This window comes from Podarcis liolepis (assembly GCF_965112155.1).
Source record: "Podarcis liolepis genome assembly, chromosome: 12".
Classification (NCBI taxonomy): domain Eukaryota; kingdom Metazoa; phylum Chordata; class Lepidosauria; order Squamata; family Lacertidae; genus Podarcis; species Podarcis liolepis.
The window spans coordinates 46,353,275-46,376,058 of record NC_139563.1 but is presented as its reverse complement, the minus strand read 5'-3'; the positions used below and the strand labels follow the sequence as shown (position 1 = coordinate 46,376,058).

Genomic DNA, 22,784 nt, shown 5'->3' with positions numbered 1-22,784 from the left:
CTCCCTTGCAGGAAGTGAGGTTGCAGGGAACCAGGCAGAGGGCCTTCTCAGTGGTGGCACCCACCCTGTGGAACACCCTCCCATCAGATGTCAAGGAAATAAACAACTATCTAACTTTTAGAAGACATCTGAAGGCAGCCATGTTTAGGGAATTTTTATATGTTTTATGTTTTACCATGTTTTTATTATTCTGTTGGGAGCCACCCAGAGTGGCTGGGGAAACTCAGCCAGATGGGCAGGGTATAAAAAGATATATATTTTAAAAAACATCTAGAGAGCCAAAAAATTCCTCTCCCTTTCAAAAATGCATATATCAAACCTAAATCTATAAACCTCTTTCTTTCTTTTTTATGGGTGGCTTATACAATTTTTTAATAATAATGATGATGATGATGATGATGTATTCTTTTTCCATATTGAAAGTTACATTTGTTACTCAGCAGTTATATTCCAATTTAACAAAACTAGTGACTTCCCGCTTACCCAACATCAATGTTTATAACCCAAATTACAATTGCATTTTAAGGTTCCGTCTTACCAAATTTCATCCTCTCCAACATGTTTCTTAATCTATTTCTCACACTTCAAACCCTGCTGTGGTCTCCGCATATGGGAAATAACTTTTGAAATGACTAGAAAGGTCTTCTTGAAAGGATTCTAAATTTGTGTCTCTTATCAGTGCCGTCACTTTCGCCATCTCGGCATATTCCAAGATCAGCCATTCTTCCTTGGAGGGTGTCAGGGAACTGCCATCGGAGCTAGAGGCGGAGGGAAGGCTCCAGAGGGATGCCGGAGAGGGTCCCAGTAGGGAGAGAGGTAGCCCATCTGCTGGGGAAGGAAATCAGCGTAACACCAGTGGAGAAGGGGGGCAGATGGGGGAATCGGAGAGGAGGCTCCAAAACTCCTCGCCGGAGACCAGCGGAGAGAGTACGGGTACTCCGTTGCCCACACCCTCCCTGCGCAGAAGACTCCCGCGCAGGGAGAGTAGGAGGAGACTTGGCGTCAAACAACTTTTATGCTGGAAAAGGTTCAAGAAACGCCCACTGACGGATCCTGCCAGCGACTGAGACAGTCACGATGCTGGAGGCTGTTCATTCAGAAAGGGTTTAACCAGGTAACCTCGCCAGCAGTGGTGGCAACTTACGCACGAGCAACCCCTAAATCCATTACAGAGGGTTTTCTCTCCTTCCATTTCTGTGCATGGAGAATCCTCGCCACTGTCGTCACATGCATAAATCTTTCCCTTTCAGCCGACCCTCCTCCGTATATCGACGGGATTCGAATCAACAGCCCCCACTATCTCACCAAGATCAAGCTGACGTCTCCAGGAACCCATACGTTTACTCTGGTGGTTTCTCAGTACGAAAAGCAGAACACGATTCACTACACGCTCAGGGTACGTGTTTATAGGCAGCCTTGCGAAAGAAGTATTTTAAGACGCTGGTCATCCCCACCATCAGATCTTTTCAGAGTCGGGCAGGGCAGAGGGAGTCGGCTCCGAGGCAATTCTTTCTACAGGGGAGCAGGCAAGTGGTTATTTTTAGCCCCGCTTACAGGGATTATATGCTAGATCGGTTTTTGTTTCATTCAAAATTGCGGGAAACGCGACAACGATGTTAAACAGCTTTAACAAAATAATAATAATAATGGGGTCCTTTTAATGATGATCATTGGCGGAGGCACAGAGGAAATCTCATTGCTGTGATGACAGCTGCCAAATACAGTGGTACCTCAGGTTACATACGCTTCAGGTCACATACGCTTCAGGTTACATACTCCGCTAACCCAGAAATAGTGCTTCAGGTCAAGAACTTTGCTTCAGGTTGAGAACAGAAATAGTGCTCCGGCAGCACGGCAGCAGCAGGAGGCCCCATTAGCTAAAGTGGTGCTTCAGGTTAAGAACAGTTTCAGGTTAAGAACGAATCTCCGGAACGAATTAAGTACTTAACCCGAGGTACCACTGTACAGTCGTACCTCAGAAGTTGAACGCCTTGCGAATCAAATGTTTTGGCTCCCAAACGCCACAAACCCGGAAGTGAGTGTTCCGGTTTGCAAACGTTCTTTGGAACCTGAACGTCCTCCGCAGCTTCCGAATGTTTTGGAAGTCAAATGGACTTCCTGAACAGATTCCATTCGGCTTCTGAGGTACAACTGTATAGTCACCATGTGATAACTTTTACATGTGCAGTCGCCAGCTTTCCTTAGAGCAGATCAGAGTGACCAGGGGTGCCAACTAGAAAAAAAATGGGGGGGGGGGGATTCAGGTAAGCCCTGCCTCGCATAATCACTCACATGACACAGCATACACACACCATTTGAATGGCAATGTCCGTCAACTTTGGGGGGGGGGGCCAGACCACACAAATACTTTATGGGGGGAAGGCGAAGAGACCTTTGCCCCTAGGACAGCAGTTCTCAACCTGTGGGTCCCCAGATGTTGTCGGACTACAACTCCCATCATCCCTGAGCTCTGGCCTTGCTAGCTAGGGGTGATGGGAGTTGTAGTTCAACAACATCTGGGGACCCAAGGTTGAGAAAGGCTGCCCTAGGAGTTGGTTCCTATGAGAGTGAGCACTGGGCTTCTGCCTAAAGCAAAACCCCAAGTGAATTTGCAGGTTCTCTCTTGGGTGTGACGACAAAAGAATTTTGAGAGAAGCCAAAAATGTCAAACAGGAGAATATTCTGATATATCGCATCCCTAGATTGTGTGTAGGGACGCGGGTGGCGCTGTGGGTAAAACCTCAGTGCCTAGGACTTGCCGATCGTATGGTCGGCGGTTCGAATCCCCGCGGCGGGGTGAGCTCCCGTCGTTCGGTCCCAGCTCCTGCCCACCTAGCAGTTCGAAAGTACGCTTAAGTGCAAGTAGATAAATAGGGACCGCTTTATAGCGGGAAGGTAAACGGCGTTTCCGTGTTCTGTGCTGGCTCGCCAGCTGCAGCTTCGTCACGCTGGCCACGTGACCCGGAAGTGTCTGCAGACAGCGCTGGCTCCCGGCCTCTTAAGTGAGATGAGCACACAACCCTAGAGTCGGACACAACCGGCCCATACGGGCAGGGGTACCTTTACCTTTACTAGATTATGTGTGATCCTGGGGAAACTTGTGGCACATTGTTGAGGGCCCTTATCCCAGACGCAGTTCCTTCCTGTAACTGGAGATGGCCAAGTCGAGTTGTGATGTGATGACGATTGATCAAACGTAGCCGATTCTTTTCTGGATATTCTCTCTCTTGAATGTTCTGGGCCAGCCAATTCAGCTTCTCCGGGAAACAGCAAGTCTTTCTTTTCCCTCCGCCAGTCTACCCTGAAGCAATAACAAAGATGCTTTCTGCTCCTCGCATATTGGACAAGTTGTATAATTACATTTCTCTTACAAGGGCTCACATTAGGGCTGGGCGATATCTGGTTTTCAACATCAAGATATATCACCAGCTAAACATCGTGATATATCACGATGTCTGAAATAAGGATGGAGCTATGTAGAGGCATTGGCTGGCTTCACGGTTGTTCCTGCATCTTGATTTTTGCCGGCACCTGTTCTGGTGATTCGCTGCCCCCTGCAAGAGGTGGGGGAGAACTGAGCCAGCAAAGTTAACAGGAGCTGCAGGAATCAAAAGAAGTATTGGCTGGCTTCATGGTTCCTCCCACATTGTGATTTTTGCATAACACACACACCATGATTTGTGATATCTCGGCAGGTCAACAATTATAAAACTGGTACAGTGGTAACCCGCAAGACGAATGCCTCGCAAGACGGAAAACCCGCAAGACGAAAGGGTTTTCTGTTTTGGAGGCGCTTCGCAAGACGAATTTCCCTATGGGCTTGCATCGCAAGACGAAAGCCCATAGGGAAATGCTGGCGGTCGGGAGCAAAGACTTTCGCCCACAGCCGGCCTTCAGAAGAGGACCTCTTCTGAAGGCCGGCGGGGGGCAAAAGTCTTTTCTCCCCCCCCCGCCTGCCTCCCCCCCGCCTACCCCAGGCGATCTTAAAATGCTGGCGGGCGGGAGCGAAGCGTTCGCTGCCGACCCCCAGCATTTTAAAATCTCCCCGGGACAGCAGAGAAGTCTCTGCTGTCCCGGGGAGATTTTAAAATGCTGGGGGTCGGGAGCGAAGCGTTCGCTGCCGACCCCCAGCATTTTAAAATCTCCCCGGGACAGCAACTCCGCTGTCCCGGGGTTTTTTAAAATGCTGGGGGTGGGAAGAAAAGCCCTTGCCCCCCCCCCCAGCCTTCAGAAGAGGTCCGGGGACAGACTGTCCCCGGACCTGGTCTGAAGGCCGTTTCCCTAGGAACGCATTAATTGATTTTCAATGCATTCCTATGGGAAACCGTGCATCGCAAGACGAAAAACTCGCAAGACGAAGAGACTTGCGGAACGAATTAATTTCGTCTTGCGAGGCACCACTGTATCACAATATGGGATTCAAACCGGTTTTGGACGATATATCACCCAGCCCTACTTCACACCTTGCAAAAATCTGCATTTACGTGTGTGGGTTTTTCTGTAAGAGAAAACAAACCAATTACAATGGTGCCCCGCAAGACGGAAAACTCGCTAGACGAAAGAGTTTTCTGTTTTGGAAGTGCTTCGCAAAACGAATTTCCTATGGGCTTGCTTCGCAAGACAACAATGTCTTGTGAGTTCCTGCTGGGTTTTTTTCCTTTCCCCCCCTTTTTCTAAGCCGCTAAGCCGCTTATCAGCTGATCCGATCAGCAGATAAGCCGCTAAAAGCCGCTAATAGCGCTAATCCTTCAATGGGCTTGCTTTGCAAGACGAAAAAACCATTAGACGAAGAGAATCACAGAACGGATTCTTTTTGTCTTGCGAGGCACCAATGTAGGTTCTGCTAAGAACGTAAGGAGACATCGCTGGATCATCCCAATGGCTCATCTTGTTCTCGCAATGACCAACCAGATTCCTGTGGGAAACCAGAACAGGAGCCCAAGAGCGTCTTGGCCTTGTGTGTTTCCCTAGCCGTTGTCCGCTGCTTCTTTTTAGTTTCACAGCGTGTGGATCGTTCTGTGTCAATCTTTTCCATTTCTTTGTCAACTCAGGTGTATTCAGTGTGCAAGTTTAACTTCTGCAAGATCCCGACACCGTATACCATATCCAAACGGGTAAGAAAGAATTGCAATCTCTGTGGTCATCTGCTGGGTAGATCGAAATAAGATCTACAAGTTCCTTGCTATATTCTTGCTGGGTTTAACCCTTGGCTGTGTGACAGAAAAACCAAAATTGTGCTAAACGCTCATTGTAGTGAGCCTATTTAGCGATGTATTTACTTCCTGTATTTTTCGCTCCATAAGGCGCCCCGGACCATAAGGCGCACCTAGTTTTTAGAGGGGGAAATCAAGAAAAAAAATATTATTCCCCCCCCCTCCACCCCCAAAGAGCAGTGGACAGGCTGTGCTCAGCCTGTCCGCTTCTCCCAGAGCTTCTCAGGGCTGCCGGGGAAAACCCAGGTCTCCCCCCCCCCCCAGCCCCAAAGAGCTAAGAAGCCAAGACAGCGAGCAGGATCCATCCCACTGGCTGTCTTGGCTTCCTCTTTAGCCGTGCGCAACCTCTCCGGCCGGGAGAGGCTGCGCGTGGCTATGGCAATTCCCCCACCTCCCACAAAAGCCCACAGGAGCCGTGCACCTTTTAAGGAGCGCACAGCTCCTGTGGGCTTTTCTACGAGGAGGGAGAAGGGACTGACTGGCCTCGTCAGTCCCTTCTCCCTCCTGGGGAAAAGCCCGCAAAAGCCACACGGAGCTTGTGTGCGGCTCTTGGGGGCTTTTCCTGCCTGCCTCCCTGCTGCATTCGCTCCGTAAGACGCACACACATTTCCCCTTACTTTTTAGGAGGGAAAAAGTGTGTCTTATGGAGCGAAAAATACAGTAAATGCAGCTATAACCAAAGCAACTCAAATGGTTCTAAGGCATAAGGCTCCCCTCTTTTTGAAACATATTAAATGTGCTTCCTGCCACCAAAATCTATTGATCCTGGGCAGCCCCTATCTTAAAAGAATGCAAGCAGTTGAAGGCTTGGCAAGAAACGTGCCTAAAAGGCACTTGACACTTCAGTCTGAATCCTGCAACAAAGGAAGACTTTAGCAGGACCATTTTCTCATTTCCCATAAAAGGACATAGCAATTAAGTCAAGGAGCCGATGTAAAACCTTTGCCTTGTTCCAGTGTAAGCTTGAGCGACTTTGAGATTGAAGTTCTAGGTAAAGCGTTGGACGTCAACCAGAAGGGAAGTTAAACTGGAACTAGGATTAATGAATCATTTCTTTTTGTTCTCAATAGTATGTGCTGCTTAAGAACCTCTTGAACTTTCTTTCGCTTAGGTAAATGGGCAGTGGAAAGGCCAAAGTGCTGGCGGGTGTGGGAATTTCAGAGAGACCGCCAAGAACAATCCTATTTACCAGTTCCAGTTGGACAAGGCCGGCCCCCTCCTCATTGAGCTACGAGGACCAAGGTTTGTGCAGGTTTGAAGGAGTGGAGCCCCAAAGTTAGTGCGGTGCAACGCAAACATTGTTTGTTGGCCAAACTCAGTCATTTGTCCAGTGTTATAAACTCCCATTTGTTTTTGTTCATTTATGGGGAATCTAACCAGCAATTGCTGCAATTAATAAAATAGATAGATAGATAGATAGATAGATAGATAGATAGATAGATAGATAGAACGGTAATAATAATAATAATAATAATACATATGTATACCACCCTTCATCCAAAGATGATGTGGTTCACAGCATAAAAATACAGAATAAAATGAGAGTACATAATCAAAACAAAACAATAACCCCCTCCCACACACACATTTGAAAGGACACACGTTTCAGAAAATTCCTTTTAATTTCTTGTTCTAAGAATGCTGAGTTATGTGCTTAGTTCCAAATCCTATACAGTGGTACCTTGGGTTACATATGCTTCAGGTTACAGACTCCGCTAACCCAGAAATAGTACCTCGGGTTAAGAACTTTGCTTCAGGATGAGAACAGAAATCTTGCTCTGGCGGCACGGCAGCAGCAGGAGGCCCCATTAGCTAAAGTGGTGCTTCGGGTTAAGAACAGTTTCAGGTTAAGAACGGACCTCCGGAACAAATTAAGTACTTAACCCGAGGTACCACTGTAATTTTGGTGTCCATAAATACCGTTGTCCAGTGCTCCCCCCCCCCAAAAAAAAATGTTTAGTGGTACTTTAATTTTGACTCCAGAAAATCACCATTTTATAGTTCAAATCAGGAAAAATAAATACAGTAAATGGACAAAACTGCAAAGATTCACAAAATGTTTAGGGGTTTGCGTACTCCTGCATATCCCCCCCCCCCAGAAAAAAGCACTGCCCTTGCCAAGGATCACTGTGTCTAAAAGGCAATCACAACCTCCGATTTGGTTTTTGCAGGCAATACAGTGTTGGCTTTGAAGTGGTGACCGTCTCTACAGTGGGAGAGCAAGGCTTTCAGAAGAAAAACAGCGGCGATTACAGGTAATGACGCCTTGTCTGGCGACACATCTTTCTGGATTTGCATTGTGCTAGATCTCGTCCTAAGTTTGCCCCTTTTTTTTCTCTTTTTCTCCCTCCAAGATGCGGGTTTTGCTACCTGGAACTCGAATGTGTCCCTGCTGGCATTTACAATATTATCCCAAGCACTTTCCTCCCTCAGCAGGAAGGACCTTTCTTTTTGGACTTTAATAGCGTTACCCCTCTTAAGACATCGCAGCTGCAATGAAGTCACCCATCTCTATGACTCTCTTGCAATGGATGTGGCAGACCTTAAGACTCTTTAAACGCTGGAGGGCAATCGAAAGAACCTACCTTAGGGGGGGAAATGTTTACATGGGCTGTGCAAAACAAATCTGGACTTTCTCAAAGGGAATTGCACCCTAAAGTTGGAGCAGGTAACCGATGCTGTGGATTGATTTTGAACACCTACAAGTTTCTACCACGTGTGCACTTTTATAAGGACAGATGGTCATTGTCCATAGGGATCTCTTAAAGCAAGAGTGGAAACCAAGTTTCTTCTCTTAGCCTAGAAGTGGCCAACTGGAGGGCAGGCCAAGGGAATTGCTTGTTTGTCTATAATGTCCCTGCTTTTCGCATGGCGTTGCTTCTGAGAATATTTTCATCACGTTTGGGCTTTAAAATGTCTGTCTCCCACCAACTCCCCTCCTTACAGCTTTGGTTTTTCCAAATACACCAGTGAACAAGCTCAGGTCATATCTGTCTTGAATCAGAGATGGCTGTACATGTTGAAAAACTTCCTTGGCTCTTTGCTGCAAGGGTGAGAACCTGTAGCTCTCCAGATGTTTTGGAACTAATAATGATAATAACATTATGATAATATTATTATTAATAATAATAATATCCTGCCATGAGGACTAGGAGAAACCCCTGCCTGAAATAGCTGTTGGTAGAGCTAACCCTCGCTTTAGCTCTGGGTGGATAAAAATCAATTTATTTATTTTTTTAATCGGACTTTTAAAATAAAATGCTTTTGGAGGAAAAATCTTTCTAAAGATAGTTTTCTATTTAAGTTACATTATAGTCCAAAGGCTATTCATCAGGAAATAAGGATTTAAGTTTTTCATGTGTGTTAAACTCAGTCTAAGGTTTTTGGTTTTTTTAATTGTTTAACCACATCAGTTAACAAATACATATATGCTATAATGTTATTGTCTTAGTTAAATAAATTGTTAAGGAAATGATTATTTTTCTACTTCCAATAAAGTACAGCAGAAAAGTTGTCCAAATATAAACAATTACATTTCATAATTACCTGTCTTTGTATTTCTAATAGTCTAACCAAATCAGTATAATTTTTTATATAACTGTAAAAACTACTCTGAAAATTTATTATTCCAAAAATGAAACCTTCAGCTGGTTGTAAATATTAAGATTATACCAGCAAGAATGAGTCTTTCTGTAAAAAAATGATTTAAATGAAGTTTTACTGACTAGTGATTTAAATCGTGATTTAAATCAATTTTATTTGAATCAAATCCACCCAGCTTTAGCTGATTTCCCCCTTAAATGTAGGGCTTTGGAGATGTACCTATTTCTCTTTAAAGCAGGGCTGGGAACTGTGCTTCTCTATAGTGCTGGGCACCCAACGCCCATCAGCCCTAGTCACCCATGTCTGGGGCGGTGGGTGTTGTGGTTCCACCACCCATCTGCAGGGCTGCTGGTTCTCCATCCCATCTACAGCACAGAGGACGAGGCTATCTTTTGTTACTGGTAAGTTCAATTTGTGAAAGACACTTGGTATTCCCAATGAAGAAATAGCAGCTTCAGGCCAAAGGGAGAAGGGGCTGGAGCAAGCCTTGTTTAAAGGTAAAGGGACCCCTGACCATTAGGTCCAGTCGCGGATGACTCTGGGGTTGTGGCGCTCATCTCGCTTTACTGGCCGAGGGAGCTGGCGTACAGCTTCCGGGTCATGTGGCCAGCATGACTAAGCCGCTTCTGGCGAACCAGAGCAGCGCACAAAAACGCCGTTTACCTTCCCGCCGGAGTGGTACCTATTTATCTACTTGCACTTTGATGTGCTTTGGAATGGCTAGGTTGGCAGGAGCAGGGACTGAGCAACGGGAGTTCACCCCGTCGCGGGGATTCAAACCGCTGACCTTCTGATCAGCAAGTCGCAGGCTCAGTGGTTTAGACCACAGCGCCACCCGCGTCCCCACGACGCCACCCCAATTTGCAACTTTAAAAATCCATTTCCCTTGTCTGTTTTCAGCCAAATCTGCCTGATTTTTATTTATTCTTTTAGTTTTGCTTTTCTCAAGAAAATGAATGCCCAAATACGCAAGGCAGCTCCTTCCCCGTTATCAAGCGACTCAACAGGGTGACGTTGCTTTTGCTATTATCTCAACTGGTAGCTCCCTTTGAAAAGGAAATCAAAATCGGGTGCCTTGTAATTGCTGTTCTGTGAGCGACCAGCTAGGCTAGGGGGAATTGAAACACGCTGTGCACTTAACAGTAGCTCCGCTTAACTGCTTTGCAAGGCAATTAGTAAGATGAAAGTTACAGATGTAGCCCTGACTGCAAACAAGTCAGTAATAAAAAGACAGAAGGCAACAGATTTAATTGACTCTTTAGAGGACTACATGCAATAATATTCTATGTAAGTACCAAAAAATGGATTCTATATGGAGTTTGTCGTGTGTACATATAGGTACACATATTATGGGGATTTATATCCACAGATACTTAACGAGAATTCATCCTTTGTTTATGGCGATGCATGATTTTTTGTACATGTACTGCTAGTAAGCCAGGTATTTCCCATCTTACATTTGTGCCTCTGGTTTTTCCTCCCTAAGTGCAGAACCTGACATTTGTCCCTGTTGAAATTCATTTTGTTAGTTTGGACTCAGTTCTCCAACCTGTTAAGGTCATTTTGAATTCAGATTCTGTCTTCTGCATCATTAGCTACCCTTTCCAGTTTGGTGTCCTCTGCGAATTTGATGCACGTCTCCTCAATTCCTTCATCCAAGTCATTTTTTAAGACGTTGAACAACGAAGGGCCCAGGACAGAATCCTACAGCATCGCACTTATCACTTTTTTCCATTGACAGCATTTGTGTGATGAAGCATTTGTGACTGAGCTTGTTTTTTATTTCCTCCCTCCTAACCGCTTTTCCTTTTGTGTCATGTCTCTAGTGAGCCTGAGGCCAGGGACTGTCTGGGAGATATATATATATATATATTTATTTAAATGGCTGAAATGCTTTTTAATTCTGCAACTTGGATGCTCAAGGGAAGAGTCTACGGTGCACACAAGAATATTAAATCCAGAGCTTTTGGTGTGTTTTTTTTACTATTTATCACTGTGCCACAAATGGGACGAACAATTGTACCCCTTCGCTCTGACTTCCAAGCTTGAATCTTGCCATGTATCAGAGAAAAAAAGAAAACACACACGACAACTGTTTAGTTTTCACTTTATTATTGACTGTTCCATTTGGCACTCGCAGAGTCCATTTCCTCAGTCGAAACATGAGCCAAACGCACAAATGGAAGTTGTCTGTATATTGAGGGGAACAAATTTGTAAAGGCTTTCCTAAAAGAATTTTAAGCACTTTCAACAGAACCATACTGCACATGAAAACAAAACTGAAGAGTGAAAGGAACATTCACTGTAGTGCGAAGGGTATATATATATATTGTACATTTGTTTGCAGAATAGCTACACAAAACTGTAGTTGGGGACAAAAAAACACAACCGAACTAAGCTAAGGAACAGAAAATCTGAGGACGGGGCAGCCAAGGAAACGAGTAAGTTTTATTAGCAATGGCATATGTCAGTTTCAGAAATGCTACCTACCAAAACAAAAGTCCTATGATTTTAACTACCTCTTATTAGCATAACTACCCGACATCTCTACTGCGTAACAGCTGTCGCTGAACATGCTTCGACACCCTTCCCAATCGTACTCGACTTATTTTCCCTCGAGGGATGCTAAATTTATAAGTCCTTTAATTACTCTACAAACCCTATAACATGACAACCTACAGCGATATTTAGAAGTACTCACTCACCCCCTTAAACCCCTAACTGGCAAATAGACCATCTGTTCATGCAGGACAACGCCCCCTTCCAGCTTGGTAGGCCCAAGGTGTAAAAATAATATTTTCCTGCTCCTACCTAGCAACAGACACCAGCCATACCAGAGAAAGTCGTCTGTAACAGCTCCGATGTACATTTCATTTTTCTTACTGGATCCGTAATAATTGGGACATCCTCTCTGAAACATGGTACACTAAGAAAGGGCCTGTGCATCAATATTAACAACATATTTATGTTACCCTTGAGGTATAATTTTTACTCGTATATGAGGTCTAGAGACTCAGGGAAGGTTTCTAGACTCGGTCACATGCAACAGTATCCTTTTATAATCCAAAATATAAATATAGATGTTTAAAGTAGAAGGCTAGGCCACTGGTCTAAACAGCAGCTCGGCTCAAAAAACGGGCATTGCCTACAAAATGGACACTGGCTGCTCCTCCTCAACGTTTGGTTCGGTCTTCCGTTTCCCGACTGGCACAGAACTCCATATGCGGAACGCAACTAGTTATTGCTTCAGCCAAAACTGCTACCAGAGTGTCTTGCAAAGGCTGCGAAGTCCGACAAGCGCAGCGGATGTTTTGTGACCGGTTTCCGTCACGGCGAAAGATTTTGCTTGCATTTCTAAAATAAAAATGCCGAAACACATACTTCAGCCCTCAACACCGATGGAACTCTCAGCGCAGTTTCCTAAAGAGTAAATGCTTAAAAGATTTGGCATGTATTAAATAGTTATTGGCACAAGGTTCTTCTGGCAGGCAGAAGAGAAGTTTGTATAAATTAATCGATAGGTTCCTCCTCCGCTGGGACATCCACCTCAGCCGATTTGTACTACTTTTCTGTCTGCGCAGATCCCATCTTTGACTTTCAGGCATTGGAGGGACAGCTGCTTCATCCGGTTGTCCAACGTAGGGCCGCTGGAAGAGGAGTGGCTGTTCCGGTTCTTGTTTGCTTTGTCGAGGGCCTTGTTCTCTGCTCCTTCGGCTCTGTCCCCTGCGAAGACGAGATGGAAAGGTTCAGCAGCGTGAATCATGGAACGACGTGGGTTTTACAGAACCTAGGAAGCTGCCTTGTATCAAGTCAGACCATTGGTCCAGCTGGCTCAGTACTGTCTATGCTGATTGGCCGTGCATCTCCCACCCCTACCTCGCGATGCCGGGGAATGTTCTACTCACGAGTCAATCCACTTAAATTAATGGTCTTAATTTAGTCATCTCCATTAATTTGAGTGGGTCTACTCAAAGGATAGGGGACGTGGCTGGTGCTGTGGGTTAAACCACAGAGCCTAGGACTTGCCGATCAGAAGGTCAGCGGTTCGAATCCCTGCGACGGGGTGAGCTCCCGTTGCTCGGTCCCTGATCCTGCCAACCTAGCAGTTTGAAAGCACGTCAAAGTGCAAGTAGATAAATAGGTACCACTCTGGCGGGAAGGTAAACGGCGTTTCCGTGCGCTGCTCTGGTTCGCCAGAAGCAGCTTAGTCATGCTGGCCACATGACCCGGAAGCTGTACGGTGGCTCCCTCGGCCAATAAAGTGAGATGAGCGCTGCAACCCCAGAGTTGGTCACAACTGGACCTAATGGTCAGGGGTCCCTTTACCTTTACCTTACTCAAAGGATGACTAACATTGGAGACTATCCTGATTCCAGACAGATGCTCTACCACGGAGCTACAGCCCCTTCCCTGACAATTTTATTTTAATTTTTATTATTTATTAAATTTATATACCGCCCTTCATCAAGAGATCCCAGGGCCGTTCACAGAATAAAATAACCTAGCAAATACAGCAGCCTAACAAATACAGTGGGGATCCCCCTAGCCCCATTCATCTCGGGAAATTTGGAACAAGCCGTAAAGCCAAAGGCACTGCATTCGAAGTATGATGGAATACAACTGGAATTGGGGGAGCTTCCCCAATAAGTACGTTGACCATTCTGCCATTTTCAACCCCACTGAAGTTCCTCCTGTACTACCTAATCTCGGCACCAGTTTGTTCTTGGTTTTTCTTGCTCTGAAATAAAATTGTAATCCTGTGGTCGTGCTGCAGTTTGCATGTCCTCCAATAGGTGGCCACAGCAACTCGAGAGTGGTGACAGACCAGCAGGCTAGTGAGCAAGCAAGGAGTATGGGGGTGGACTGGCAGCCCAGGAGAGCTGTTTAAAGGAGAGGGGGGGATACTACAGAAGAAGGGGTGGCGCTCAGGGCAAACTGGGAGGGCAGGAGGAGGAAGTATAAAAGGAGCACACCAAGTGTGGCAGAAGGGAGGCTGGCAAAGGAATTGGGGATAGCAGCCCCTAGTAAGTTTCTATTTTTGAACCCTCAGGAAGAAAAGCAGCCCAGTGTGTGCATGCGTGCATATCTTTGATTATAACATAAGCTATTATAACATAATACTGTTAACCTTTTAGCCGAAGTTCTCTGAAAGCAACAGCATGTTCTCTATAGTGTGTGTGTGTGAAGGTAAAAGGACCCCTGACCATTAGGTCCAGTCGTGGACGACTCTGGGGTTGCGGCGCTCATCTGGCTTTACTGGCTGAGGGCGCCGGTGTACAGCTTCTGGGTCATGTGGCCAGCATGAATAAGCCACTTCTGGCGAACCAGAGCAGCGCATGGAAACACTGTTTACATTCTTGCCACAGTGGTACCTATTTATCTACTTGCACTGGTGTGCTTTCGAACTGCTAGGTTGGCAGGAGCTGGGACTGAACAATGGGAGCTCACCCCGTCGCGGGGATTCGAACCGCCAACCTTCTGATCGGCAAGCCCAAGAGGCTCAGTGGTTTAACCCACAGCGCCACCCGCGTCCCTACATGTATGCACGTGTATATATTTACAGCTACACAGCTGTAAGATTGAGTCGTAATACCCACAGTCTCCTACGTCTCTCGCACTATTCTCCCCTATGACTGGTAGCACACATTTTGTTTTCTGTTTTTAAAAAAACACATTGGTATTCCTTTCCATTTCTTCAAGCAACAATAAACCCGTCAACCACCACATCCCATGAGCTTTTTTTACAGCTGTTAGCTGTGACTCTTTGCTGCCGATTTTTGGTGACTTATTTTAAGATACAAGCACTATTGTCTTTGGGTGAAAAATGCTCGACGCTCATCAGAAGAAACCCCTCGCTGTGCAAGACTGGTCTGTCACCTTTGGAACTGGAGACTCTGGAATTTTCCTTCAGCCATGCATTAACTTCCTGATTCAGGAAGCGGGAATCATTCACAGAATGATTTCACACTTCTAGTATAGGGAGGGTGCAAGTTACAGATTAAACTTGTTCCTGGCTAAGCTCAGCGTACTTTGCAGCACGACAGCCAGAAAGCTGAAGGGTGAGAGCTTTGAGAATACCAGCCAGATAGGCAGGGTATAAATAATAAAAGTATTATTAGAGATTTTAGGGGCAGAGGAAGGCTGGGCTTTGGTCCCACCCTATTTATGTGGCTTAGAAGATGCTTAAAGGTAAAGGGACCCCTGACCATTAGGTCCAGTCATGACCGACTCTGGGGTTGCGGCGTTCATCTCGCTTTATTGGCCGAGGGAGCCGGCGTACAGCTTCCGGGTCATGTGGCCAGCATGACTAAGCCGCTTCTGGCGAACCAGAGCAGCGCACAGAAACGCCGTTTACCTTCCCGCCGGAGCGGTACTTATTATCTACTTGCACTTTGACGTGCTTTCGAACTGCTAGGTGGGCAGGAGCAGGGACCAAGCAATGGGAGCTCACCCTGTTGCGGGGATTTGAACCACTGACCTTCTGATCGGCAAGTCCTAGGCTCTGTGGTTTAACCCACAGCGCCACCCGCATCCCAGCTTAGAATGTCTCATAGATGCACTTGGTTACACATGCTCCATTTGCAGGGGGGAGAGATGGGGAGAAATGAACAAACCTACCCCCCAGAACTTCAAGCCTGTTGATCCCGATCCTAATAATCCCTAGCCTGTGATTCGGTCCAACTTACCCCTTTCAATTTCACATTCAGGAGAGGAAGCCCCACTGCATTCACTGCGAGGTCCTAGTAGAGGAAAGATGCCAAATTCAGACAGCGAGATGGGGCTGGAGAGATCCAGGCTTCTAGGCCGTGCCACAGGGAGAAACTGGGATGGCGTCTCAAAAGGGCTTGTCGGACCAGAGCTGAAACTGGATACGGACTGGGTCTCAGAGTCATCTTCAGAAACCAGGCTGTTGCAGGTGTCGTCCTCAAATACTTCCGAAGCCACTGCAAAATCAGAGAGCAAAAAAAGTCAGCAAAATCTGATTAGAAGGATTTTCCTTCCAAGTCCTCCATCTGCCTGCACCTCTTGTCTATGAACCCTGTCCTCTCAAGAGCAATAGTTACAAACAGTATACGGACGCTGGTTTTCTGAAGTCTACCTATTCAAGGCTGATCGCCAAAGAATTGATGCTTTTGAATTATGGTGCTGGAGGAGACTCTTGAGAGTCCCATGGACTGCGAGAAGATCAAACCTATCCATTCTTAAGGAGATCAGCCCTGAGTGCTCACTGGAAGGACAGATCCTGAAGCTGAGGCTCCAATACTTTGGCCACCTGATGAGAAGAGAAGACTCCCTGGAAAAGACCCTGATGTTGGGAAAGATGGAGGGCACAAGGAGAAGGGGACGACAGAGGACGAGATGGTTGGACAGTGTTCTCGAAGCTACCAGCATGAGTTTGACCAAACTGTGGGAGGCAAGCCACAGGCTTCACAATGGGGAATATTATTTATTGATGATAAATAAATACGAGTTTGGGTGGGAACGATAGTTCATATCCCGAGACAAGTCAGTGATTCATCTGAACACAGCAGGTTCAATCCCTTTCCAGATGCCATTTCCATTATTTTAAAAGGGAAACCAGCTGGCTTTAACAGATGTGGCTCCTTCAGGGTCAACACTAAAGAGCTTTCCGTGCTGTGTTTAGTTGCTGTGGTGACCTACAAACAACACTGCTCTGCCACAAGTATGTCTTTTGTCTTCTAGGAACTCTCCAATTGAGAGAAGGTGCTCTGAGGTCGCCCGGTCAGGGTGGACGAACCGCTGGCCTAAGCTCAAACTGTATTTCAGGCAAGAATTTTTAACTGCCTGATACAATATATTTTTACATGGTTAAAGGGATAACGGAAATTCAGTGTAAGCAAGAACCACAGCCAAATTAGAGAAAAGCTAGCACAAGTAAAAAATGAAAACACCAAACCAGAACCCTTCCAATGAGTGTTGCAACATTATTAGTTCTTTCTTACAAAAATCGGTGCTTAAAATCGAATCATTTATGAACACAAATCACACATAGAGAGACAGTTTCAAACTTGCTATATAAAGAACCTCTACTGGGCCCAAGGTCCACAGAACGGTACAAAAACTGACTGATGAACCTTTCAGAGACAAAGCACTGCAAGTTTCCAAGCTTTTGCAAGAAGTCCAGAATTTCACAATTTCAGAACATGACCTTCCAGAGTGTTCGGTATTCAATGTTGTTTCAATCTCTGTCCCAGAGAAGAAACCCTATATTGTATCCTGGGGTGCAATCTTCTCAGACCGCAACGTGTTGTTCCGCGCTTCATAAAAGTTTATGAGGCAGAGAACTTTTGGAGTTTGAATGCGACAACATCTAGCTCGCATATATTTTGTTTTTCTTTATTACATGTTTATCCTGTCTTTTATCTTCACAACAAGCCTGAGATGTAGTTAGGCTGCAAAAAGAGGGTCATAGTTGAGAGGGGATTTGAACCCAGGTTTCCCTCATTCTGGCCCGACACTCTAATCCCAACACCACACTAGCTCTCTACGGCCACATTTGTGTATTAGGCTAAACCATAATTTAGTTGCTGCTGCAGTACTCATACCTCCTGCGTCCCCTCTTCTCTGTCATGGTGGTAAGAAGGAATTCAGAAGCTTTCTCTTCCAGTTTCCACAAACCACATTTTAGTGCGTCATCGAAACTCTAAACTATGGTTAATGACACAGATAAGTATGTGACCTGGCGTGTAGCACTTTTTGCAACTGCTGCTAGGAAAATTAGAGCAAATTATATAGCCAAGGTAGCCATTAACTGTAAAGGAGATGAATTTATTTGATCCTATCTATCTACCTCAGGCTATGCTCTATCTTTGTCACCAAACTCTTGAGTATAAATTGCACACTGTATTAATGGTAACATTTGTGACCATGTGATGATTTTAGCTTATGAATTTTATTGTTTAATGCCTTGATTTGTATATTGGGGTACTTTTATAGCTCTGTTTAGAGTATGTAATGTTTTGATAATATAGATGTTTTAAGACATTTTTATTAATTCAGTATATTTTCTTTTAATTGTCAAATAATTCTGTGTACATTGCGGCAGCCTTTGGCTATGTGCAATGAAACTGACTGACTGACTAAACTATGGTTAAGGTTAGCTGTGGCTGGCTTAAACCCGTGCTCTGAAGCTGGCTTATTTCAAACAAACCATCACAATTTGTAGTGTTTGGATGACACAACAAGCTGCATTTAACCCAAACTGGAAGGGGAAGCTCCCAATCTCCTTGCAGCCACACTGGAGAAGGAGGAAGCATGCAAACCTTAGGGTCACTGAAGCTTTTTCTTATCGTACTAAACCATGGTTTACCCTGATGTCCACACCGAGCCAGCGGATAGAACCAAATTCCACAAAGCGCCACAAGGTCATTGTGGAATAGTGGTCTTTGACAGGGTGCAAACTCTACAGCTATTTCTTTCTACTTACTGGAGATATTATCCGGCTCTAATTTGCACACGGAAAGGTTTTCTGCCGACGCATTGTTGCCTTCAGCCCCCACGCCGCATCCCCTGGGCCCCATGGATGAGGCTCGCCGCCTCTCATGGATCTCGTCGGAGATCATCTCCAAGTTTTTCAAAGCTGTCTTGTATTCGCCTTTGGCCAACGCCAACTTGGCTTGCAGATCGTCTACGGTCTTCTTCAATTGCTAATGAAGCAAGTGGAAGAGACATGTTAAGTGCAGAAATATTGAAGCGATGATTCTTCAACATCAACTTCGTTGGACTGGTCATGTTCTTCGGATGCCTGATCATCATCTTCCAAAGCAACTACAGTGGTACCTCAGGTTACATATGCTTCAGGTTACAGACTCCACTAACCCAGAAATAGTGCTTCAGGTTAAGAACTTTGCTTCAGGATGAGAACCGAAATTGCGCTCTGGCGGCGCGGCAGCAGCAGGAGGCCCCATTAGCTAAAGTGGTGCTTCAGGTTAAGAACAGTTTCAGGTTAAGTACGGACCTCCGGAACGAATTAAGTACTTAACCCGAGGTACCACTGTACTCTATTCCGAACTTTAAAATGGAAAGTGTAATGCTGGTGGTCAATAAAAGAGGTTGAAAGACTCTCTCAAGGCAAATCTAAAAAAATGTAGTATAAACACCGACAACTGGGAAACACTGGCCTGCAAGCGCTCCAATTGGAGAACAGCCTTTTCCAAAGGTGCCGTAGACTTTGAAGACTCAAACTCAGGACTAAAGGGAGAAACATGCTAAGAGGAAGGCACGCTTGGCAAACCCTCACCATGATCAACTCCTGCCCGGAAACCTATGTCCCCACTGTGGAAGGACGTGTGGATCCAGAATTGGTCTCCACAGTCACTTATGGACCCACTGTTAAGACCGTGTCTATGGAAGACAATCTTACTCGGCTACAAGTGATCGCCAAAGAAGAAGAAGATTAAAGTCCAGCTAAAGAACTTCATCCACTCCAGCGATGGGGAACCTGTGGCCCTCCTGATGTGTGGACTCCAACTCCCATCAACCCTTCAACCCAGACCATGGCAGCTGATCCTGATGGGAATTGTATTCCAACACCATCACCCCAGCATATAGGAATGGAATTCTTGAACCCTCTTCTGCAACTGCCACTGCGGAGATGTTTCAAATGTTTGCTGGTAAGCCACTTTGGGAGCATACAGTGGTACCTCGGTTTAAGAACAGTCCTGTTTACGAACTCCACAAAACCGGAAGTAGTGTCCCGGTTTGCAAACTTTACCTCAGTCTAAGAACGGAATCCGAACGGTGGAAGAGCACTGGCGGCGGGAGGTCTCATTAGGGAAAGCGCGCCTCGGTTTAAGAACGGTTTTGGTTTAAGAACGGACTTCCGGAACGGATTAAGTTCGTAAACCGAGATACCACTGTATAAGTAAAATCAATCAATAAATCAGATGCTACAACTTTTCTTCCCTCCCCTCCCCCATTTAGAGTTTTAAATTATAGAAGGGTTTTGAAAGCCTGAATAAGGCCCCTGTTTTTGCATGACATTTCCCAACCATCTTCTTTGTAGTTAAATCCAAACAATATTATTATTATTAATTATTATTATTATTATTATTATCCCTACGATAGGACATGATTAAGCATACAGACAAGTTTTTTCACTGAAACGCATCAACTGCAGTCGTGATTTGCAACAGGTCTGCTACAGATTGCCAGTCACTCCTGGAAGATGTATTTGATACGTACCTCTAATTGTACATAATACTTCGCCTTGAGTTCGAAGTAAGGCCTGTAAGGAGAACACAGAGAGGGAGGAGAGAATGGATTTTATCACTCTTGGTAGAACAATCCACAGAGAAGGATGGAGAAGATCTCTGCTCTACGCTTGTGCAAGGCTTTGCGGAGAATGTTCTAGAAGCAATCCAAGCTTTGGTGAGAAGACTGGCTGCCCCTGTGCTTGGTGTCCACACACAAAGGGCACAGCCCCTGTCTTCCCAGTCAGTTCCACAAAACAGTTGCTATTTTGTGGTAGGCTTCCACCCAGTGCTCTTTTTCTAGAAAAAGAGGTGCTGGAACTCACCAGGAACGCCTCCCTTGTTCTCTTATAATGGCATGGTGCCCACCTGAGAGGGGCCAGAACTGAGTTGTGGTGAGTTCCAGCTGGAAAATAATCCGGTTCCATCACATATTGGCAAATTCGGGTAGCCCAACTATAGGTGATTGGACTTGCGCAACAAACCTGCTTTCTCCAGAAGGTCATGTTTTGGGGGGATAAGTGCAGTGTTTCACAAATTTGGGCCCCCAGCTGTTGTTGAACCACAACTCCCATCATCCTTGACTACTGGTCCTGCTAGCTAGGGATGATGGGAGTTGTAGTCCAACAAGTTTGAGAAACACTGGGATGAGGGACAGGAAAAGGACAGGACAAAGCACCGGAAAGGGTGGGATTACACTTGCTTTGAGACACCGTCATATACCGGGAGGAAGTATATGAGGTCTAATAGGACTGGCTTGCTTGCTTGGATTATTTAGAGCACGTCTGCAGTCCCTCCTCTAGAATAACATTTACTGTATATACTTGAGTATAAGCCGACCCGAATATAAGCCGAGGCACCTAATTTTACCACAAAAAACTGGGAAAACGTATTCACTCAAGTATAAGCATAGGGTGGGAAATGCAGCAGCTACTGGTAAATTAGGCAAGGATTATGTAACAAGTTGTGCTGGTGAGGAGCTACACAGTCAAGTGAAAACAGGTTTAAAAATGGAAAAGCAAGTCTGCAGTCTAAAACAACATATGGCGCAATTTCTACACAAAGAGAAGTTGCTGCCTTGTTTTTTCCATGAATCCAGCCTCTTTTACTATTAAGGGGAAAAACCAGAGCAGCTTACTTTGGATTCTGTCTCATTCGCAAACAGTTTCAGCAACATTAAGAAAAAATAGACATGCAGACAGCCTGGTGCAGGGAGTGAAAATGAGCTAATTATGAGGTGTTCCGCAGCCCACGCAGAAGCCAGTCCCTAGACGGCTACTGCATTTTGTTATCAATTAACTGCTGAGGGACCTGTTGTTGCCTGATCCTTCCAAAATCCATTTTGCCATTTTAACAGGCATGGAAAATGAAAAGCTTCCCTTCAAAGATCTGTGGAGGCTGTTCATGAGAAATACAGTGGTACCTCGGGTTAAGCACTTAATTCGTTCTGGAGGTCCGTACTTAACCTGAAACTGTTCTTAACCTGAAGCACCACTTTAGCTAATGGGGCCTCCCGCTGCTGCCGGAGCCCGATTTCTGTTCTCATCCTGAAGCAAAGTTCTTAACCTGAGGTAATATTTCTGGGTTAGCGGAGTCTGTAACCTGAAGCGTATGTAACCTGAAGCGTATGTAACCCGAGGTACCACTGTAATTTGAAAGGACACCGCCGCTTCTGCCACTGCCACTCGCAAGAGCAGGCATAGGAGCCGCGGTTGGGAGAGGGGCAGCTCATCCTGCCGCCACCGCCACCCGCCTCACTCGAGTATAAGCCGAGGGGGGCTTTTTCAGCATAAAAAATGTGCTGAAAAAGTCGGCTTATACTTGAGGATATACGGTACTCGCCATTAAGACACACTTGCTTCAAACCTGCATATCTTATTTGGCTGGGTCACATGGTCCTGCCTTGTGGTACAGATGTGTGTTGGACACTTGATAACTGAAACGCCCAAGTGAGGGTTTGCAGATATGAAAAGAGCCTGGGGCGTTGCTAGGCTCAAGGCCCAGACCCACGACACACACAAAATTTGCAGGCGCTACTTTTTATACGTAGACATGCAAATCCTGGCCAGGTTTCAGAGGGAAAGCAAAACACAAAGTTTCAGAAGTGGGGAGAAATTATTATAAATTAAGTTTGGAAATGGTATTGAGCACCAGTCAGATGAAATCAAATAAACAAGGAATATTTGGTGTTATGTTGGAGGGGATGTCAGGAAACCAGGAATTATGTTCACATGTGGTGGTGGGGGTGTAAATATGTACAATTTTTTGGGCAAAGGGTATTTAAGGAGCTAACAGAAATCACAGGCTAGGAACGACTTGCTCACAAATTTATTGACAGCTGCATGAATTATAGCTAGGAGGTGGAAGGGGCAAGCAGAATATAAAATAGAAGAATGGTATAAAGAGATGTGGGATGTAGCTATTAATGACAAATCAACAGGTGTCATTAAGGTAAGACGGGGAAAATGCAGGAGGAATGATTTTGAGGAAATATGGCGGGTGTTTGTAGAATTTGTGCTGTTAAAATGGAAAGGGGTCAAACCATCGCAAGAGGTGTTGAAATTTTGGGAGGTTGGATAGTTATTATGGAATGGTCTTGGTGGTGGGGTACACATTTTTATTCTTATGTATGATTATTACTTTGTCAAAATATAAGAAGAAGGGGGGGGGAAGTGGGGAGAAGAGGTTGGAAATCCAGGGCCAAGTGCATGTTTGGGGCCTCTGTGGACAATCCCCTAACACTCCTTTTTTTTCT

General features: G+C 45.4%; 2 protein-coding genes across 4 annotated transcripts in view; one reads left to right on the top strand and one right to left on the bottom strand.

Moving 5' to 3' along the window:
• The window catches only part of CAPN7 (calpain 7), a 42,987-nt gene extending 34,795 nt beyond the window's left edge, over positions 1-8,192 (top strand). Inside the window, exons 17-21 of the mRNA XM_083468104.1 lie at positions 1,251-1,396; positions 5,052-5,114; positions 6,325-6,455; positions 7,385-7,468; positions 7,568-8,192. Of these exons, the coding sequence (XP_083324230.1) occupies positions 1,251-1,396; positions 5,052-5,114; positions 6,325-6,455; positions 7,385-7,468; positions 7,568-7,712 (569 nt within the window). The 3' untranslated portion in view covers positions 7,713-8,192. The remainder of the gene's footprint in view (positions 1-1,250; positions 1,397-5,051; positions 5,115-6,324; positions 6,456-7,384; positions 7,469-7,567) is intronic.
• A 2,714-nt stretch (positions 8,193-10,906) lies between these two features.
• Positions 10,907-22,784, bottom strand: part of SH3BP5 (SH3 domain binding protein 5) — a 50,858-nt gene continuing 38,980 nt past the window's right edge. For 2 of the 3 annotated variants that reach the window (XM_083468416.1, XM_083468417.1), the window contains 4 exons: positions 20,022-20,064; positions 18,265-18,484; positions 15,503-15,760; positions 10,907-12,539 (listed from right to left, as the gene is read on the bottom strand). In XM_083468416.1, coding sequence (XP_083324542.1) covers positions 12,364-12,539; positions 15,503-15,760; positions 18,265-18,484; positions 20,022-20,064 — 697 coding nt within the window. In that variant the 3' untranslated portion in view covers positions 10,907-12,363. Of the gene's footprint in view, positions 12,811-15,376; positions 15,761-18,264; positions 18,485-20,021; positions 20,065-22,784 lie in introns of all 3 variants that reach the window. The other variant, XR_014517710.1, reaches the window with a different exon arrangement.